This window comes from Vipera ursinii (genome assembly GCF_947247035.1).
Source record: "Vipera ursinii genome assembly, chromosome: 2".
NCBI classification, from domain to species: domain Eukaryota; kingdom Metazoa; phylum Chordata; class Lepidosauria; order Squamata; family Viperidae; genus Vipera; species Vipera ursinii.
Genome location: NC_139513.1, coordinates 228701970 through 228724311, shown reverse-complemented (window position 1 = coordinate 228724311; position 22342 = coordinate 228701970). Strand labels below are relative to the sequence as shown.

The window sequence follows — 22342 nt, the reverse complement described above, 5'->3', positions numbered from 1 at the left end:
TAAAAAATGTGTAAGAACATTTGGTTAAATGCATTTAGTTTGCCTTTGAAATTATCAATCACTGTTTCTTGTTTTTCAAAAAGCCATTATTATAAACTTAAAGCTTATAAAAAAAAATTCTTATATATTTTTATTTTTAACCATCAACAGTTTTTTTTTATTTATAGTCCTGCATACACTCATTACAATTATTTCTGCTAGGCATGGTGTGTGGACTATCTTTTAGATAAATTATTGCCACTTTGATTACTGTCATTTTTTTTTATTTATCACCATTAGAAATAGAATATATAAACTCATTTGATTAAAACCATTCAAATCACTTCTTTTCAAAACAGAAAATGTAGGAAAAATAAATTTATATAGCTAAAGTTAGCATTTAAAAACTTCTAAGTTGCTAAAAATTTAAAACTCTTTAGATTAAAAAATCTATTTAAAAATATTTAAAATAAAACAAAAACTAACAGTCATACTAAAACCTTAATTTTCTTCAAAATGAGATTTTAGGTGTTCTGCTACATATTAAAATTATGTTTCTGAACCATATTAACCATTTCTAAATATGCAGATATATATTCATATATTAGATTTAATACTTTTATTAGCTGAAAAATAAATATTCGATATAGATTGAATTATTACCTAAAAATAGTACAGACTACACTTCATCTAGTAAAAAAAGGAATAGGTATCAATGGTCCAAATAAATAGTTCCATGCATGCAGGAAAGAAAATATCTAGGCTAGGAAGAAAATTATGTATAAGGGATTTTAATAATCTCCTGACTCTGCAGAAGATCAGATGTATTTTCACAAAATAAATCTGTCTTGACTATTATTTATGAAAAAAAATATATCGGTTTTAAATCATTGTACCGAAAAGGAATATTTTCACTATTGGAACCAAGAGGTTCCACATTATCATATTCCTGTGATTATCATTCAAAATGTGATTCAAATTTATGACAAAGTTAAAAAAATGTGCAGTGTTAAAATCACTCTACTTCTAGGAAAATAAATATATATTCAAATAAGTAATGTATAATTGGTCATATTAAATATGTCATATATATTGGATTGTTTACTCTCTTCACCTGTAACATTTGACTTCCAGCCCCGTCTCTTAATCTGTATGGTCTAATGACTCCGTCGTCCCCAAAGAAGCGTGGAGGACGCAGGCTTATGACATCTTCAGAAGCATTTGTAGCTCTGAAATTACAAGTTCATTATTATGCATTTAGAGATAATATTGGCATATCTGTTTTAAAAGATACAAAGCAAGATTAAAATAAGGTTAAATAAAGATTTTTTTCCAAAACTTCTCTGATCAGTACTGTTTGATAAATATGTTAAATTGTACACCGATATGCAGATGCTGCAACTCTAACAAAACAGCTATTGTGACCACTAAATTACATAGCATAGTTAAGGCTGGGTTGCTTTAGAAATGAAAACATTATAAGCCACAGGTTTGCTCTTTGTTTTGTCTTTGGTTGGCCAATGCAGCATCCCAGTCACATAACAAAAATTCTTACAACCATGGGAACACTGCAGTTCCGCCTCACCTGAGTATCTGTCCCATCCTTGCCCAGGCCTTGGAGAATGCCACTATTGCCCACCTTGCCCAGGGCTCTACAAGATCTATCATATATTGCTTACATTCAAACATTTTTCTCCTGCTGTTGAAAGACCCATGCAGCTCATCCAAGGCAGCTCTTGGTTGCACCAGACTTTCCCCCCCGAAGCTGCCAATCTTGCAGGCCTTTGGAAGCTTTTCACAGGCTGGTGAAATTGGAGCCAGCTCTCATAGGCCTCCAAAAGGCTTCCAAAGGAATTTCTGTCATATAAGTTATTAGGGTCTTAAATCAAGTTGAACTAACTTTTACAATTTTTACAGCAGCTGTACAGCAAAATCTCCAATGGGAGTTTTGTTTGCTAAAAATTGCAGAAAAAGTAACAAATTGCAATCATGTGACTGCAACATGCTGCAAATGGTCGTAAATACAATCCAGTTGCCCAGTGCCCAAACTGCAATCATGTAATTGTGGGTGTGGTATAGTTGTAAGTGTAAGCACAGTTCATAAGTCACTTTTTCCAAAGTGTTGTAACTTAGAACCATCTTTAAATGAACTGTCATAAATTGAAGACTACCTTTTTGTTTCTCTATAATGCACTCTTTTGCCCAGGTAAAGATTACGGAAACAAGAGTTTCAGTAGTAGACAGATGAGAATTATTTGCATTTCAGATACTGAAAATATTGACAAACCTATTGAGAAATAATTAAACACTATTTTAATCCTGCCTTTTAATTCCTTGAAAAGTGCTGCTAGCCATATCTATTATTCCTCCAGTAGGCCTTGCCACTGCTCCTACTAATCCTTTTCCAACTCCTTTGAAGAAACCTGCTGCTCCTTCCTTTTGGGCTCCTAGAGGAAAAAGCAACATTTAAAGAAAACATTAAATAAACATCCATATAAATATTAGTGAAAAGTTCCACTGAAAGTTGTTTTACCACTTTTTTTCAACTGGGAAAAATTGGGGAACTTTAATAAAATTTCCTTCCCACATGGCTATCAAAAGCCAAATCAGACTGAGAGCAAAACATTTGGCTCTCTGACTGCAGTCTTCTAAAAGAAATGGGAGAAATAGCTTTACAGCAGCAGCAAAGGACATGATAACCATGATAAAATGTGAATTGTTCTTGCTATCTGTGAGGACACACATTATGTGGGGAAAATAATCCCTTGTAGCCTGCCCATATCCGGTCAACAGCAAAGCTGTTACAAATGAATTCTTATTAAAAAAAGGTGTTAATTTACAATACTTTCTTTCATACTGTGAGATAAAGTTCACATATTATTAAATGCTATAATATTAAAAAACGATTTTTTTACTTTATGAATAGTAACTTACCTCTTATTGGCTTAGTTACTATTCCTGTTATGCCACTGACAAAACCCTGTGAACAGAAACAAATATTTCATTTCCCCCCCTGAAACTGAATGTATACAGGTAATCCTCGACTTACGACCACAATTGAGCCCTACATTTCTGCTGCTAAGTGAAACATTTGTTAGGTGAGTTTTGCTACATTATACAACTTTTCTTGCCACAGTTGTTAAGTGAATCACTGCAATTGTTACGTTAGTAACATGGTTGTTAAGTGATTCCCATTGACTTTGCTTTAAGGTCACAAAAGGTGACCTCACCCCGGTGCAACTGTCATAAATATGAGTCTGTTGCCAAGTGTCCAAATTTTGATCACATGATCATGGGGATGCTACAGTGATTGTAAGTGTGAAAAATGGTCATAAGTTACTTTTCCAAGTGCCCTTATAACTTTGAACGATCACTAAATGAATTGCTGTAAGTCAAAGACTAGGTGTATTTTAAGTATTCTCTATGTTAAAATTTATAAATAGTTAGTATTTGTCGACGTACTGAAGAATAAAAAAGTAGTTAATTTAGTTTATATTTCCTATATCTATATAAATTGTCAACCTAAATCCCAATCAACTTTACCATTAAAGAAATTTAAAAATTTAAATAAAAGGAGACAGTAACATAAGAATGAGCTGCCCTGGCTCTTAAAACTCTTAAGGCCATTCTAAACATGGCTCCAAGATCACCGCAGATGGGGACTGTAGCCAAGAAATTAAAAGACGCTTGCTCCTGGGGAGGAAAGCCATGGCAAATCTAGACAGCACACTAAAAAGCAGAGACATCACCCTGTCAACAAAAGTGCGTATAGTCAAGGCTATGGTCTTCCCAGTTGCAATGTATGGCTGTGAAAGTTGGATCATAAGAAAGGCTGAGCGCCAAAGAATTGAGGCCTTCGAATTATGGTGCTGGAGAAGACTCCTGCCAGTCCCTTGGACTGCAAGGCGATCAAACCGGTCAGTCCTAGAGGAGATCAACCCTGACTGCTCTTTATAAGGCCAGATCCTGAAGTTGAAACTCAAATACTTTGGCCACCTTATGAGAAGGAAGGACTCACTGGAGAAGAGCCTAATGCTGGGAAAGATTGAGGGCAAGAGAAGAAGGGGACGACAGAGAAAGAGGTGGCTGGATGGAGTCACTGAAGCAGTAGACGTGAGCTTAAATAGACTCCAGAAGATGGTAGAGGACAGGAAGGCCTGGAGGAACATTGTCCATGGGGTCACGATGGGTCGGACACGACTTCGCAGCTAACAACAACAACAACAAACATCCAAAAGCATGGTATTTCTTACAGATACTAAGCCTTTTCCTCCACGAGTAAAGCCCTCCTTCAGGCCAGCAGGTTGCTTATTCATAGCTTCCCGTCGTTTCTGCTGATAATCTTCATCCATTGTTATTGCTGCTACTCCTTTAGCCATAGCACCAGTTATTCTTGAAGCAGCACCAGCTAGTCCACCTATTATCATAAAATGTATTTTTATTAAAATTAGAAAATTTAATTATGGTAAAAATATGATATGTATTGCAGTTAAGAACCTTTATAAGGTCTTATCTTGCGGCGTTAAGGACAGCGAAGTCTAACTACTTTGCCGCCCTTATCACGTCCGCAGATAATCGCCCGGCCGCCCTGTTTAGGGTGACTCGCTCCCTCCTTAACCAGGAGGTGAGAGAGGATCCCTTGCAGGGACGAGCCGAGGAGTTTAGTCATCATCTGGCGGACAAAATCGCTCGGATCCGGACCGGCCTGGACTCTGACTGGGCAGAAGCTGATGTGGAGGAATCAGGCGGTCTTGAGCACGTTATCTGGACTGAGTTCGACCCTGTTTCCCCTGATGATGTGGACAGGATCATGGGGAGACTGAGCACCACCACCTGTTTGTTGGATCCATGCCCCTCCTGGGTAGCTTATGCGGCGCGGGAGGGAACACGATGCTGGTTCCATGCAGTAATAACTGCTTCTTTGAAGGAGGGTGTCTTCCCTGCCGCCTTGAAGGAGGCGGTGGTGAGACCCCTTCTCAAGAAGCCTGCTTTGGACCCGGCTGCTTTAGACAACTACCGTCCAGTCTCCAACCTTCGCTTTTTGGCGAAGGTTGTTGAGAGTGTGGTGGCGCATCAGCTCCCTCTGTTCCTGGAGGAAACTGATTATCTGGACCCGTACCAATCAGGTTTCAGGCCCGGACACAGCACGGAGACGGCATTGGTCGCGCTGGTGAATGATCTCTGGAGGGCAAGGGACAGGGGTTGCTCCTCTGTCCTGGTCCTATTAGATCTCTCAGCGGCTCTCGATACCATCGACCATGGTATCCTGCTGCGGCGTCTCAGGGGGTTGGGAGTGGGAGGCACCGTTCTATGGTGGTTCTCCTCCTACCTCCAGGGCCGCTTGCAGTCGGTGTTGACGGGAGGGCAGAGATCCGCCCCGAGGCCTCTCATTTGTGGAGTCCCTCAGGGGTCGGTTCTCTCGCCTCTCCTGTTCAACATCTATATGAAGCCGCTGGGCGAGATCATTCGTGGCTTCGGGGTGGGGTATCACCAGTACGCTGATGATACCCAACTTTTTCTTTCCACCCCGAACCAACCCAGTGATGCCCTCTCTGTGATGTCCCGGTGCCTGGAGGCGGTTCAGGTCTGGATGGGGAGAAACAGGCTTCATCTCAATCCCGCCAAGACTGAGTGGCTGTGCATATCGGCATCTCGGGTTAACCAAGTTATTCCACCTCTAACGATGGGGGGTGAGGTGTTACCACCCCCCGTTGATAGGGCTCGCAACTTGGGCGTCCTCCTGGATTCACGGCTCAATTTTGAAGATCACATAGGAGCCGTGACCAGGGGGGCTTTTGCACAGGTTCGCCTGGTGCGCCAGTTGCGTCCCTATCTGGACCGAGACACCCTACACACAGTTACTCATGCGCTTGTGACCTCCCATTTGGACTACTGTAACGCTCTCTACATGGGGCTGCCCTTGAAGACCACTCGGAGGCTTCAACTGGTGCAGAATGCGGCCGCGCAAGTTGTAATGGGGGTCTCCCGATACTCCCATGTAGCACCTCTACTCTGCGAGCTGCATTGGCTTCCGGTTGCCCTCCGGGTGAAATTCAAGGTGCTGGTTATCACCTATAAAGCCCTACATGGCCTGGGTCCGGGGTATTTGAGGGAATACCTGCTGCCGGCATCAAACGCCCTTCGCCCAGTGCGCTCCCACAGGGAGGGTCTGCTCAGGGTCCCGCCGGTAAGAGATTGCCGGCGGGTGACACCCAGGGATAGGGCCTTCTCAGTGGGGGCGCCTGCCCTCTGGAACCAGCTGCCGGTGGAGCTGAGGACTGCTCCCGACCTCCGATCATTCCGCCGGGGCCTGAAGACCTGGCTCTTTGAGCTCTCGGGCCCAGGCTGAGGAGACATTCATTTTAATTGGGGTTTTTAATAGTACAGGGTTGATTTAATATTTTTTAAATTGGGTTTTAACTTTTGTATGGTTGATTTTTAACTCCCTGTAAACTGCCCTGAGTCCTCAGGGAAAGGGCGGTATATAAATGCAATAAAATAAATAATAAATAAATAAGTTATCTGGTATGTCTGAATCCCCATTAAAAATAATACTTACCAACGGCACCACCAACTAAGGCTTTCAATCCTAGTGCCATTCCTTCTACAAATTCTTCTGGACCCTGGATAGCCCCCTGAATAAAAGAAATTGAACAAAAATATCAAAAAAATATTCTGGTTTTACTATCAATGATACATTCTTCCAATTAAAAAAACACAATAAAGACGTGCAAAGTATAAAGAGTATCTGACAGTCACTGTAAGTAATGTAGGAAGTAAAACAGGAAATATAAAGCCTTGGATAATGAAATCTAAAGCTGTTTATGGCTAAATTAAGTAGCTGATTCTTAATGAAACCCATAAGCAAAAGTTAGTACCTTTATTTTCTTCTATTGTGAATGAAGAATTTCAAAACTTGCTATCGTTCCACATTTCTACAGTATTTCATCTAAAGTGGATACAACTTTTCATAGCAAGCATTTAAAAATACAGCAAGTCCTTTTATAGATAATAAACATACCTGATAGGGCTCATAAAAAAATGCTTCTACTCCTTCAGACAAATCTCTTATGAATCCAAATGGATTGCCCAAAACATCCAGACCAAGAACAAGAACATACATTTGTTTAATAGCCTGAAATGAAAATCAGGTTTCATGAAAAGTAGCTTTTAATAGTAATTTGGAACTGACATATATCTTTTTCTGTAAAAAAGCAAAACATTTTATGCAACCAATGCTTTTCTATAAATATATTGATGCAACAAGTTTTAAATTCATGAAATCTAAACTAAAAATGCTTCTCTGGATTTCCATTTGTAGAATGGATATTGGTATTGTGGAGATACAGAAATCGCTAATTTTCAGCCATTGTGAATAGAAAATATTGTGCTCCTTCAAAAAGGTAAAAGCAAATGAAGTTTAAAATATGTTTATAACATAATTTAATTGTAATTTTTCTATGTTTCTGAACATTTAAAAAATATTCTGTCAATCTGTACAGATAAAGTTCATTGCTGTTATATGCATATTTGGAAAAGCAGAACAGAGCCAAGAAAACTATAGGAAGGTTCAGTATATAGGTTTGGTACAATTTTGACGAGTTTGGGTTTTATCTTGCAATTGATTTTCCAAAGCATGGCTGGATCAGGAATTCTGGGAGTTGAAGTCCACAAGTCATAAAAGGACCATAGTTCCCCCACCCCTGGATGGATGGATGGAAAGACATAATAGATTATGGAATCCTTGACTGCCAGGGGTAGAATTTCCTGGTTTTTCTGTAAGGTAGTGTTTGGTACTGTAGGTTTGCAACCTAGGTTTTCAAAGGTGCCACCTACCAAGTTTTGCTTCTGAAATGTTGAAATGATTTTTACTTGGGACTGTGTGATTCTGGTAAAAGTGACATATCCTTTCCTGACAATAAAGCAAGGTTCTCATTATAGAACTAATACAGAAAGAACCTGAATAGAAATTTGGATGTAAGAAAATTCTATTCTGGAAAAGTTTGGAAGCACAGGATTTCTCTCTGAAAGGAAATGTTCTTCACTAAAGCAAAAAAGAAGTATAGTAAATGAAAAGATGATTCTGAATCTATTTCTGTATAATGCATATTTAGCACACACTAGCCTTTTATTTTATTTTTCTCTCAATTTAAACAGAAACCGAGAATTAAAAAAATATAGCCCAAATGAGGTATATTTATAGTGGCTCCTATGTTTAAAGTATTTAGTATTAAAACTAGCTTGAAACTAGGCTGGGAACTGCATTAAATTGTCAAATAAATTCCAGCAGCAGATCTTTCATCATGAGAAGGAAAAACATGTGCTATTTACTGACACACAGTGGATTTTGAGGAGATTATGTTGCCTTCTATTACCCCCTAGCGGTCTGCTGAGAACATGCCTTCATTTTGTATAATAATCTGCTGTTTAGTCAGTAGAATGTGGAGCTTGCAAAATCCTGAACATGGAAGCAGAGTATTTTTGACTGTGCACAGATTTCTTAAATCCTAGAGCTTCTTCTTTGGTTTTGTAGGATGACTACTATTTGAGATGCATCATTTTCTATTTTCAGTTCATATTGAACTTGGACTTTCCTGCAACAATTCTGGCTTAGGTTATTGCAAAATCTAATTAAAGTCCAGTTAAGATTTAGAGACTATTGTGTAAAACTTCTTTCTCACACATATACACAAACAGACACAAATGCACAAACGTATCAGAAATACTTATATTTTTTTCTTATTGTTGTATTTATTTTTACAGGTAGTCCCTGACTTACAACCAGTCGCTTAATTGCAGTTTGAAGAAACTTCATGACCTGTCCTTGAAGTTACAATTGCTGCACCACCACAATGATCACATTTCAGCCACTTTGGATTTGTTGTGATTCAGGGTCAGCCTGTGGGTTCGGCAGTTGGGTCGGATGACTCAGAGGAGAAGGAGGAGGAGGGGGGTGTTGAAGAGCTTGCTGAAGGGGTTGGACAGCTTGATGAGAGCCCTCAGCCAGGCCCCTCTCATCTGGTCACGACGCAGACCCAGCTGTGTGAGCCTGACAGCGTGGATGAAGATGACCCACAGCTGGCCCTGTTCAAGGACGCCCGACGCAGGAGGCAGTCAATTAGGAGTAAACAGAGGAAGGCAATGGGGCTCCTTGGAAGGAGGCAGAGAGAAGCCACGCCCTGAACTGTATTTAAGGGGGAATGCGTGGGAGGGCTGGTTTGCTGAAGGCAACCGCTTGAAAAGCTCCTGTTTCTTGGTTCGTGTCTTGTTCTATTTGTTTTTGTAGCAATAAATTTGGCAGGCGTAATTCCAGCCTCTTGCCTTCTTGTAAAAGGGGTTGTCCCTGCCTTTTCTGCAGGGCCGGTAGCAGGTTGGTATAGAACAGGATTTTTCCCTTCTGGGAAAGCGGGGGCACCAGGGTATGTGTGTGTGTGTTGGGGAATGTGGAGAAATGAAGACATTGGAGATGCAAGCTTCTTTTCTCCACCCCACCACTGGAGTGCTTACACAGACACAAACAGAAGGGCCTGTGGAGAGAATAAACTTGCATCCTGAGGATCTGAGCTTTTTTTCAGCCTTTCTTCTGTTCAGAAACATTGTGTTTGCTAGATTTCCAGCCAGAAAGCTAGTGAACACAATGGTTTTGAACAGCAGAAAGGCTCTCGCCAGCTTTTCTTGCCTTCAGAAACATTGTGAGAGCTCGCAATTATTCTGAACAGTAAAAACAGCCTCTTCCTACCATTCAGAAAGATCGCATTTGCTAGTTTTCTGGCTAGAAACTTAACAAACACAATGTTTCTGTAATGGTAAAAAGGCTTTTACCCTTTCAAAACATTGCATTTGCTAGAATTTGTAGATGGGAGGTGAACCACCATACTGAAGCTTAGATCTTTGGATCTGAACTTCCTTTCTCCAACCCAGCACAGTAGTTCCCTTTTGCACACTGAGGAAGGGGAATTGGTGCACTGGGCTGGAGAAAGAAAACTTGGGAACCCAAAGACCCAAGCTTCCTTTTTCTGGCTAGCATGGCAGTTCCTTTCTACATATGCAGGGAGGGAAAGTCTTGTGGTAGGCTGGAGAAACAAAGCTTGGAACTTTAGGATTGGAACTTCATTTCTACAGACCAGGGCACGAATTCCCTACTGCTATTTCAACAGACAGCTCTTTTGTTCTGTCCACTCAATGATCCATGCAATCAGAGAGGGTCAGAATTGCAGTCTTAGAGCAAGTAGTCACGTAGGCACCTCACTTAATGACTGAAATACCTAAGACCAAAATTCCAGATACAACTGAGATACGTCGAGGCACACCTACATTCTTTCTTTTTTATTAAAAAAAAAAAAGGGGGGGGAGACAACTGGACCTTTGACAGATACATTTTTGCTTCTCCCGAGCTAATCAGTATAGCATTTCAGCTACATGGAAAAAAAATAGTCATATGGTTAATTCACATTGGCTTATACTAACCTGCTTTGAATAATGCATGATAACTGCCCATTGCAATTGTTGGGTAGTACAGAAGTGATAGTTCAGTTCAAAGAAAGCCAACCTAAAACAGGCAAATTACATACAAAAATGAAAAATAAAATAAAATGTAAGTACTATTCTAATTAAAATCATTGTATTAATGTAGTCTACATACTTAAGAACAACATCCTGCACATCTGTGAGCGTGGCCCCAATGCTCTTTAACAAGAGGTTTAAGGACTGAACTGGAAACAGCTCCTTGCGTTTCTCGTCCTTGTTGCTCTCTTCTCCACCAGCACTGAGTGAAAAGCTTAAATGCAGCTGAAAGGAAAAATCAACAAAAGAATGGAAAGACTCTTACAAGCATTGAATAATATTCTAATTCTTGGAAGATTTTTATTGTTGTTGCTGTAAGAATTATTAGTAATTTGTCAGTAGTTATAGTCATATTGCCTTGTACAATCCTTACCAGTGTTACAGATAACCATCTATTTTGTTCTGTCAGCTGCTTTTGGAAAATCAAATTTTCCAAAACTAAATTTTGCTATCATCTGCATTGTTCTGCAATACAGGTATTCTTGTTTAGCAAGTGCCTAATTTAGAGACTGTTTGCAGTGACAACTATGATGAAAAAGTAACTTTACATTTACAAAGGTTGCATTTACAACCTTTGCAGGTATGTAAGGCAAAGCTGAAGTAAGACAGTCACAGTTTCACTTAATGATTGCTTTGCTTAATGTCCAGTTTGCTGGTCCCAATGAAGTCACTAAAAGAGGACTACCTGTATAAACATTTGGGGTTCTGGCCATCCTTTAAAAATGCAATTACAGTTAATATACTTTTCCAATAAAACCCAACAATCCTTAATTGTTGGATGTGGCTTTCCCCCGTAATATTTTTGTAATTTTTTAATGTGAAAAATGATTGATGTTACTCAATTTTTTTTGGTTATTATCTGTTGAAAAGTATTCATTATGGTAAGCTACATCATTCTGTTTCTGCTGAAACTTATATTTTTGTTTTCATATTTGGAACCTAGTCCTGCTGCTTTTCCCCCAAAGATTAATGGAGCTTACTAAAATGGCAGGATTTTTATAGAAATCTCTTGATAGATCTGTGAGGAGTATAAATACAGACAGGCTTTCATTCTTACTTCTCGTTGCTAGCTCTATTTAAACAAGAAAATGTTACATTGATGGCTACCTTGATTGGAGAGATATGAAAATATTCATATAAACTGATTTGTGATGTGTCAGTTGATACTGCATTCTTTAATTCTTCCTGCGCAGATTCTACATCTTTTTTAAAGAGTTCAACCTGCGTAAAAAATTGACAATAGGTTTTAAAACTTTATAGACAACACACACACACACACACACACACACACACACACACACACACACGAGTTGATATGTAGTATTCAGCTGATTTAAAAAAGAAAAGACTGAATTATGTTACGGTTTTGTGTTGCATTACTTTAAACCTCTCCTATAGTTCATACCTCTTGGTCTTTGGGCAGTTCATCAACAAATGTAAAGAAATCAGACAGTGCATAAAGGAAACCAAGATCTACTCGGAGATCCATCTCTTGAATTAAAACTTTAAAATACCTGCAAAAATATTTAAACCATTAAACAGTAGAAATATCTAACTATTAGCTATGCAACTGTTTCAACATCAAGAATGAAAGAAAAAGCCTCAGAGGACACATAACCCAAACAATTCATATAAGAGTATTATATCCATTTATGTTTATAATGGATATTAATTTATAAAATTAATACTAAAAAGCAAGCACATTAATTCTAGTACTTTTTACTCTAATCCTGTTTATTCAAAAGAAAAAAAAATCAGTGATTACAATATACGGTAATTTATTTACAATTTATTTACAACTAAATAAGTTTCCCATTCCAAAACCAAAAGATTGCAGTGCAATCCTATACATGTTCAGTCAGGAATAAATTCCAATAATTTTAAATGGAGTAAGTTACAATTGCATCGCCAGGTTAGGACTAGAAAAAGCATACTTACTTAATGCGTGATATTTGAGAATGTCCTGCAGTTCTCATCACAATACTGACATCAGTAAATGGCTTGGGTTCTATAAAAATTCCAAACATACTCTCATGGAGGATATAATTTATTTTAATATGCAAAAGGTAGCATGTGTAATTGATATAATTTGCAAAAGATGCAATGAATGAGTTGAATAAACCAAAGAACCAAGTTATTACAAAACACACCCACACCGACACAGTATATAGTATGCGAGAGCAAATGAAGCAACATTTACTTCAACAACATTCACAAACATTTTAAATTCTAAATCCTAGCACGTGCATGCTTAAGATAATTTAGTGACAGCAATGATTAATAATTTTAAGATTTCAATGACATTAGCTAAATGTTCTTACATTAAAAGATTTGCAATTTGTAAATTATGTAGTTCCAGGCTCACTCTATATTTGTCAAGTCAGAGCTATTTGAGCTAATCAGTCTGATGAAAATGCAAGTGATAGAAACGTTCTCTCCAGATTACTTCCATTCCACGGAAATCATTTTTCCCCTTAAAAGCAAATGTTTGCTTACCCTTATTTATTGAAAAGCACCTCATTCAAGTGAAAAAGGGCAAGTATTTACATAATGCTTTTACTGAAAAGTTATATATGTTTAGCCTCTAAAAAAATTAGGAAAAAATATATAAATGCATTAACAAAATCTAGTGAATTCAATTTTATTTTATTCTTTTATATTGTGAAAGGGCTTTTTATTCATATATTTTAATTTATTTTTCCTTAAGTTATTACAGATGCAAGATGCAATAAAAGCATAATAATATATTTAACTATGTTAACAAACCTGAATCCAACGAGATGGACTTGGGAGGTTTAATGGGATAGAACACAAAAGGAAATATGGCTCCAGGAATCTGATTTTGTATCTAATTGAAACAATTACAGGACAATACACTCCAGGTTAGAAATATTTTCACTTTATATAAATTGCTATGTCCTAGTTTACAATTATGCTAGCTTCATAAATTTGAAATTCAGAATTCCCCAAACAAAAGTTTTAATACATAGAAGTCAGCAGCTAACCATCTCATTGGTTTGTCTATCAAAATAAAAGTTAATTTTAAAATATGAATTTTTATACATTATTTAAGTACAGTCTAATGCTGATATTTTTAAAACAAATATGTCAGGGAATTGCACAACAGCTGTCCAGATGAAGTCAGGGACACTGAAACAAACTTGCAGTTTTTATAAATACCGTATATTTAACATTTACATTTACAGCAGACAAGATAGTAAGGAACACAGGAACATCATGAGGTAAATCAAACAGCATACAGAGCACACAGAAGAAGAAGGTGGTGAAAAAGGGAAACTTCCCATTTACACCCACAGCAACCAATGATAGCTTAGATTGCTTCATGAATAAGCCAGCACTCTCCAATTAGCTACAACTATGTGTTCTGGCCCATTGTACACTTTACTGTTCCAGCTACTAAATTTAATATCCTAACAAAATAACAGGAAATAGTGTTTAACACTATACATATATTAGATGATTTTCCACTATCTGTTTTTACTATGAATGTGGGAAATCTGATATACCTGTATTCTATAGATTTGAACTCTGAAAGAAGCCTGATGTTCAGATGTACTATATTGTACTTTTAAAGCTGGCAAAAAGCTTCTTCTCACAGGAAATTCATACGGCTGCAATATTTTCATGTCATTACCAGTAGGAGTCAAACAGACCTGTTATAAGACAAAATCCAAATATTATTTTTTAAAAATTATTCAAATCAAAGGTCATAGCATAACTCAAATTAAGCACTTTTAAATTCCATATATTTCTAAGTGATGTTTCATATACTTAGCCTTTCAACTGTACACAATTGTAATGACAATATTTTAATCTTTTATCCAGATATGCTAACCACTTTGTTTTAGAATTAACAACTCAACCTTCTTTAGGGTTACTCAGAAGTAATTACAATTAAATTCAATGGGACCTCATCTTTACCAGAAATAGTATTCTGAGATAAAGCAGACTGCCAGAGATTGAGACATAAAACATTTTTGGCTAAAATCCTGCCTCACTCAAATTTAGTTACTGAATTTAGCAATGCTACTTCCACACAATCTTACCGAACAGAATAGTGATCAGCAAGATAAGAAGTACAGATATCTACCATATTGATTTGAAAGAAGAGAAAATAGGTTAAGATAGAAGAATGTTCATGTTTAGCTCATGTTTTGCGTGTGTGTGCATACACACACACACACTTTTTGGGAAAAACAAAAGTATTTTTTATAGGATACAGAAAAGTTTATGGCCCTTTCAGTTTGCATAAAGTTACAGGAACATTTCCCTCCATAGACGTTTGTCTACTTCCAGAAAGTTCTGAACGTTGTTCTGAGACCACAAAGGAAAACTACAACAGATAAAGGATTTCATCATCTCTCCAAGGCAGCAAGAAACACCTATATTCTATAACTTTATTAAATGAAACTTACCAAGCTTCTGCTATGGAACAAATGACATGTATAACATAACATTAACAGGAGAGACAAAAGCAAAAATGTGTACAAATGCTGGTACAAACATAAACAAAAAATCTTTTTAAAAAACTTCAATGTTACCGGAATATTATCATCAAGTTCCACTACTTTATTTTCTGTAGGTGAATTATCACAGTATTCAATAAACTCTTTCTCCAGCTTGTCAGTTTGCTTCACACTTAGTGGCTTCCATCTTGACTTTTTCTTGGGTTTTGTCTCCCAAATTACATCAGAGCTTGCAAGTAAATTTTAAAAAATAAAATAAAAAAATATTTATCAAAATGTAAAACTATGATAACCAATAAAAGCTTTATCTTTGAGATTTACTAACGAAAAAAGTCTTTAATTCCAAAAGTACTTCATATTTTAAATTTTTTTACATTAAAACTTTTTGGAAATATAAATTATTTTACAACCTTAATTGTACTTATTAAAAAGACTGAAGTAGCAATTCAATTATCATAATACCCAATTACTTATTGCATATAGATTACATTTTCTGTCAAGTATAAACTTTAAACTTGGCATTTATGTATCTGGTATCCCTAATTGTGCCAATAAATTATCATTGTTGTTAGTTGCGAAGTCGTGTCCGACCCATCGTGACCCCATGGACAACGTTCCTCCAGGCCTTCCTGTCCTCTACCATTATCATTACTTGCCCATAACAAATTGAAAAGGAGCATATGATGGCAAAGTTAAATTGTTTGTGCAGTTTATTCAGATAGAAGATAAAAATCTGCAATCCTTTCAACATGTACAAAGGGAATCTAGGTTACAATTGGACTCATAATAGTTCTTATATATTACACTCACTTCTAGAGTTAAATAATCTAAATCACAACATCAAATATAATTTACTATATAACACACATTACTAATATTAAGAAAGGTTTTAATTTTTTTTATTTTTTCTAAATATAAATGGTAAATTGAATATATTAGTGTTACCTTGTGATTCCAATGTAAGCTATTTCCTGCTTTAAATAGTTATTTACTAAAGAAATTCCAACATCTTGCAATGATACAATTATTTCTTGTTCTGCTAATTCCACTTTTTCACTTTCATATGTCATTTTGAAAACCTTTTCATCTTCAGTGAATAAGATTATACGCTGCAAACCTTCAAAAAATGAAACTATAAAAATGTGCTTGGCTCCCACTTGAAATGGTGTCATCAGGTCCTAAAATAATGAGATAAATATTAATTATCAGATATTCTTCAAAACTCAGAAAATTTTTATTTCCAATTTTGCTAATGTACAAAACTCCAACTGGACCATGTTTAAAGGTGTATATGGCGTATTCCTACAGTAAACAGGGAATATAGCATTTCAGGATCTCCAAAGTGATTATAAAGAAGCTAATTCACAGATTTAAAATGTTTTAAAATTGTTGAAATATTTTAAATATCAATTGTTTTATATATTGTTTGTTACATGCTAGTTTCATGAGTTCTATGGAAATCTGGTATATGTATATCCATGTACGGTACATATGTATGCAAGTGCATATACTGGCACACACATATGCACAAACAGACATATTTACATAAAATAATGACAGTTTTGTGGTTATCAGCAGTGAAGCAGACCAGTAAAAATATGCTGACTTCTCCATTGTTAGATAACCAGAGGCCAAACAAATTCAGGATAATCCAAGAACAACTTTATTTTGGACCTAAGGCATTCTGAGAATGCTAGTTTATAAGAAAGCCTAAGAGGAGATTAATTAAATTAAACTAAAATGAAGGGATTTACCTAAGATTCTCATAGCTTAAAATAAATTAATCTCTTAATAGGGGGAGGCATTTATTTCTTCACTGAAGTTACAGAGAATTAAATTGTAATAACATGTAGTGCAACTTATTAACAATGTAGCTTTATTATTATTATTACACTTTTTAAAGCTTCCAGAGGTTAATCTTATGGGGTATGATTGCAATTAATAAATACACTCATTGTGAGTATATCATTCCACTACTTAATAGTTTTATAAACACGTACAATATGAACTATATCACACAGTATACGTGATGCACTCTAATTTATGAGCCAAAGGACTATGAAAGAAAAGTATCTTTATCAGCAAACTGACAAATTTAACAGCATCGAAAGAAATGATATTCATAAGAATATTCTGCTCCAAACAGAGTGGGTTTTGGGATACTGAACGTAGAAGGATATAAATGTCAGAATAAACTAACATGGTTTAATCATTAAATTATAAATATACTTCTTATATATCAAAAAATGTATACTGCGTGTATATTAGACTTTATAGCAATTTAGAATTGATTTCACGAAGATGCTTGGAGGCAAACAGTAGCACCTCTCTATAATTTTTACATAATCGCCTAAAGATAGGTCCTACTGTATGTTTGCTGTTTTCAGAATCAGCTCCAATGCTTTCCACTATCTTTATACACCAAAGTTTGATCTATCTCACAGCATGCTATCCTATGTGTGTTTGATTACAAAGTTTGTCCAACATAACCAAATGCAAAGTCTATATTCAGTGTTATTCAGGAGCTAAAGTATATATTCTCAAAGCAAGACTTAAATGTTGCCAGTGCTTATTAGAAAAGCCTTCATTCTGAATGCTCTGGAGACATAATTACAGATGATTTAATCAACTAAAGAACAGTATCAGTATTAACTTGTGTCTGTGCTGTCCAAAACAGGTCTGGACAACGACACAAATTAGGTACTCTTATCCAGATAAAGCTACAAAAAAATCATCAAAGTAGATAGGGCCTCATAGCTACCATCTATTAGCTAAAGACTTGTGTGTAAACGTACTAACAAACGAATTCTACTTTATTTTAGGATCACAGCACATTGCTCAATTTATTCAATCCTAGATTTCCATTATCCTTCTCTTCCCATCCATTTCCTGCATATTTGCTGCTAACTGTATTGATCCCAACTGTATTCTAAACATTATCTCCTCTAAAAACTAAATTGATTGCTAAGTATTATACTGATTTGATACATACATCTTTCTGAGTTATTTCTTCACTGTTCTTCCCACATTTCCATTTCAGTTTTCTAGAACCTACAGGATCTGCCCAGGTATACAGCACTGCTTTATTTGGTTCTAAAATTTCTTCCATTGAAGTGAGAGAACTGCAAACAAAAATAGGAAAAATCTAGGTTTCAATGCAAAATACATCCTCACCAAATTTCTTGTTATCTTTCTTCCAAAGCAAATATTTTCCAATGTTATTAAATTTCTGTCAATTAACTCTGAAAACTCAATTTAAACATTCCCATGTTACAATGTTCAATTTGAGTTTTTAAAATTAAAAGATAAAAGCTTATTAATACATAGGTAGATTTAACATTTCTCGTTTCTCAAATATTTATATTTCACTGTAACTCTGCTGCTTCATATTCTATGTAGAAAAAGTGACAGGTTTATGATAGATTGCAGTTTGTTTTATTTGAAAAACCATTCTTTCATTTTGGTTCAAACAATAATAACCAGTAAACAGAATAGACTAATTTATCAATTGTTAGATGCACTATTAAAAAAGATATGGTTAAATACACGAACACTATTTATTCATACAGCACTAAATTTTATGCTGCTTCCCTTTAACATTATAGAAATAAAACATTGCATACATACCTTTGTCCATATTCGATTACTTCTTCTTTGGTGTGATTAATTATAAGGAATGGGGCTGCACCATCGTGGTAATTAGAGAATGTAATTGTTGTTGAATGTTCAGCTAGGGTAATATCCACAATAATGCCACCAAGCTGCCAGATATGCAAAGATAAAATGATACATAATATGTATATTAAATTGACAATTAGTTCACTTAATTCAAAGATCTCAAAGTTTCTGATCCCAAATTATTAGCAAAATAGTGAATTACTACTATTATTTTAAAACATGGAAAGGGGTTCATGTTCCCCAACTCTTCCAAAATGCCAAAACCTGGCAACACATTTTAGTTCTATTCACTCCAACTATATAGACCAGGCTTATCATAAGAGTCTATATAGACTCTGATCTTATCATAAAAATAATTGTATTAATTGAAGACATTCAAGTGATGATGGTAGGTTTTAAAAATGTAAACGTACTCAGATACTTTAACATGGTTTTAACTTAAACAAATGTATTTTACCTTAAAGCTTATGAGATCACATCAAATAAGAACACAAGAATATTTGGAGAACAGCGTGTCTCCATAAAATTTAAATCTAACAACCTTATTATATTAAACTTTATGGCAAATACACCAGATTATCTTTAAAGTCTTAAAAAAGTAAGGGAAAAGGAACCCATTGAGTTAGCTTGGAACTTCTTATGGTACAGTTGGGCAGCTAAAGAACAGCACCCCTAGACTACACACTTAAAACTGACATCAATATCATCAAATTTTAGCCACAGAAATGTGGTCAGATGGTATGGACAAGCATAGAAAGAGGAGACAGTTTGACTCTTTTGACATTCCTACTCCCAACTTACAATACCCCACCCAAAACTTTCAAAAAGCAGAAAACTATCATCTCTACCTACTAAAATTGTGGCATCATTAGCCTACTATTTATCTGTTTAAAAGATTGGGAAGCAGAGCTGTAGGCAAACTCATTCTTTTCTCATTTAAAATTTATCTCTATATACTTGCCTTGTTATCTAAGTGAAGTAGTAAGCAATTTTCTTGTTTATCAAGTCGTATAACTTTGGGTGGAATGTAAGAATCTTTTACTCTAACCTGCAACTTGCTGTCATTATTCTCAGGCCAAAATGGAATACACTGAAATAAGAATGAAATGCATTTATAAAGAAAACATATCATGGAACTATAGCTATCAAAAACAGTGTTTTGTCTTTACTTGAATATAAATATATAAAAGCTAATGGATGCAAAGAAACAATTCATGCATAAATGCAGAGTTCAATTTTTTACAATAAATATAAAAGACTTAAAAAACTTACTTGTTGGAAAAGTAATGGTACCCAATTTTCATTGCCTTCTTCAGCTACTTCTAAAGCATGTGTACTTCTATTCGTGATCATTGAAAATGGTGTGAAAGTCACTATTCTAGTGATATTAAAGCTGCTATTATGTATAGTGACACCAACCTGGAAAATACAAAATTCTTTAATATGAATCACTCTCATTATTGCTAATAATGTCCTTATTTTTTCCTAAATAAGTTAATATTTCTAGAAGAAAGGATACAATTCACTGTGTAGTCAATGAAATGAATGAAGTGCTAAGCCCATCCAGTAATTTTGACTCTATAAACTGCAATGACTTGAGAGTTACAGGACTAATTCTCTAGAATCTATTTTCAAAGTATTCTACAATTGTTTGGATAGTAATTAAAGCATTAATTTCTATCAATCAGCTGTAAAGGATTTTTTAAAGTTTCTAATCTGAAGCTGTTTGTTCAAGATTTTGAAATATTGAAGAAAATTGACTTGATATGCAGGCGACGGGGTGGCTTGAATATGGCTAAAAACTGAAATGCTCTGGGAACTTATTTGGAAGTCAGCCTTGTTAAATGAAATAGAATTTTCTTTAAAGTAAACATACAAAAATTTGTCTGCAAGAAAAATACCATAAAGCAACTTACCTGGTATTCCTTTTTGTGGCTTTTACATTTTACAAAGCCATGACTCCCAACTGTATCCAGCGAAAAATGATCAGAAAGTTCACTGTCTGTCACCATGAGCTGAACCTATAAGGAGGAAACTTGTTATTCAACTTTTATTATGAACAGAATTAAAGAAAAGAAAAACAGACAAAAGGTTAATATTCTTAGTTAAATGAAACCTGTAAAATATTTTTATTTTGAAGTGCTTCATTTTCACATTTTAGTTAACCAACCATGCATTCTTTAAGCATACTCCAGTTCATTTGCTAGTTATAACAACAATCAAAACTTTTGGGGTGCTAAACACTCTCAAATGTTCATTTGGCTATTTCAAGAGGGGTGATTGTTCCTTTATCTCCTTTCTTATACTTCAGTACAGCAGCCCACTTGTGCCAGCAAAGGAAACAAGCTGTGGGACCTGTCAGTCAAGGAACTTTGGCTGGAGGGGCCCAGGAGAAGGACCTTCTCTACTCCTACCCTTTGAAACATCTTACCCCGAGGAGAGATCAGCTCCCACCCTTCTGACCTTCCATAAGGGTCTAAAGATCTAGCAACCCCACCTCCTTCCTGAGCATCCTGCTCCCTCTCCATCTTTTAACTATAACTTTATATGATAACTTATCTTATAGAATAAGAGTTCAAGGAAAGTTTCAAAGTTACAAAACATGTAATGCAAAATTAACTGTTTTTTTTCTTAAAAGTATTATAGAATAGGGATCATATTCCTTACTTATTGATACTCTTATAACAATGTATTAAAATATAATGATCATTAATACTGACTTGTAGCATTTTTTATAATAAGTTTCAAAGTACTGAAAAACTGAATATGATAAGATAAGGTTGATTTTATAAGACTAAAATTAATACCTTGTTATCATGGTAGAAATGTTTAGGTTGGTAAGAAAAGAGAAGTGGCAACTTGTAGTCAGGTGGATGTTTGCGGTGAATACCATCGGCTTTATACTGCAACATTCGACCCGTTTTGTTGATCATCCAATAGGGACTGTGAATTGCTATAATCACTTGTCCTATAGCATATGTCACATGGATAGCTATATCCAAATCTGTCCTATCCAGGTCACTAATGCATGAAAATGTGATGAAACTAATTTCTTGCTGATTTGACTGGATGCAGTACTCAGTAGTCCAATCTGTATCAAGATAATTAAGTAAATGCAATTCCAACTTGCTCTGATCCAGTAATGCATTATGAATCTGAGCAGAACATCCAGCTTCTAGAGAACTGTGTGTGGTACTATATCCCTATGAAAAAAAAGTTCCAATACAGTTATAAAACATATAATCAATACACTAATTCATGTATATGAAATGGGAATGAAATGAAAAGCTGTTTGCATTGAAATACGACATCTGAAGTAATTACCTTAGTATTTTATTGGGAGATTCTGATAATAATTAAAATGAATATAGAATAAATAGGAAGTTAAAATAAATTGTATTATTGAAAAAAACACTTCCCCACATATTATATGGGTTTTTTCTTTGATACTATTATTAATAACCCTCTTCAGGTTGTTCTTATAAAACTTCTGAAGTGTTTTGAATTAGAAACATTTTATTTCAAAATGCTGTTTCAAATTTACTGATCTAACTGGAAAAGTTCTGCCCTTATTTTACCAGGATGATTCCAAAGTGAACTTGTTTCCAGTTAATATCAGAAATGCATCAAGAAAC

General features: G+C 35.6%; 2 protein-coding genes across 4 annotated transcripts in view; one reads left to right on the top strand and one right to left on the bottom strand.

The window, feature by feature from the left end:
- LOC310635566 (guanine nucleotide-binding protein G(q) subunit alpha) overlaps positions 1–22342 on the top strand; it is a gene marked incomplete at its 5' end in the record, with an annotated part of 284223 nt that overhangs the window by 165384 nt on the left and 96497 nt on the right. The window lies entirely within an intron of this gene.
- VPS13A (vacuolar protein sorting 13 homolog A) overlaps positions 1–22342 on the bottom strand; it is a 113007-nt gene that overhangs the window by 12949 nt on the left and 77716 nt on the right. For 2 of the 3 annotated variants that reach the window (XM_083352880.1, XM_083352881.1), the window contains exons 48-68: positions 21515–21910; positions 20624–20728; positions 19980–20126; positions 19669–19797; positions 18657–18790; positions 18022–18151; positions 15975–16207; positions 15105–15258; positions 14070–14216; positions 13309–13390; positions 12481–12550; positions 11948–12056; positions 11650–11763; positions 10622–10767; positions 10447–10528; positions 7001–7114; positions 6539–6614; positions 4233–4396; positions 2914–2959; positions 2303–2426; positions 1094–1208 (exon numbers count right to left, since the gene is read on the bottom strand). In XM_083352880.1, coding sequence (XP_083209006.1) covers positions 1094–1208; positions 2303–2426; positions 2914–2959; positions 4233–4396; positions 6539–6614; positions 7001–7114; positions 10447–10528; positions 10622–10767; positions 11650–11763; positions 11948–12056; positions 12481–12550; positions 13309–13390; positions 14070–14216; positions 15105–15258; positions 15975–16207; positions 18022–18151; positions 18657–18790; positions 19669–19797; positions 19980–20126; positions 20624–20728; positions 21515–21910 — 2817 coding nt within the window. Of the gene's footprint in view, positions 1–1093; positions 1209–2302; positions 2427–2913; positions 2960–4232; positions 4397–6538; positions 6615–7000; positions 7115–10446; positions 10529–10621; positions 10768–11649; positions 11764–11947; positions 12057–12480; positions 12551–13308; positions 13391–14069; positions 14217–15104; positions 15259–15974; positions 16208–18021; positions 18152–18656; positions 18791–19668; positions 19798–19979; positions 20127–20623; positions 20729–21514; positions 21911–22342 lie in introns of those variants that run through there. The other variant, XR_014491239.1, reaches the window with a different exon arrangement.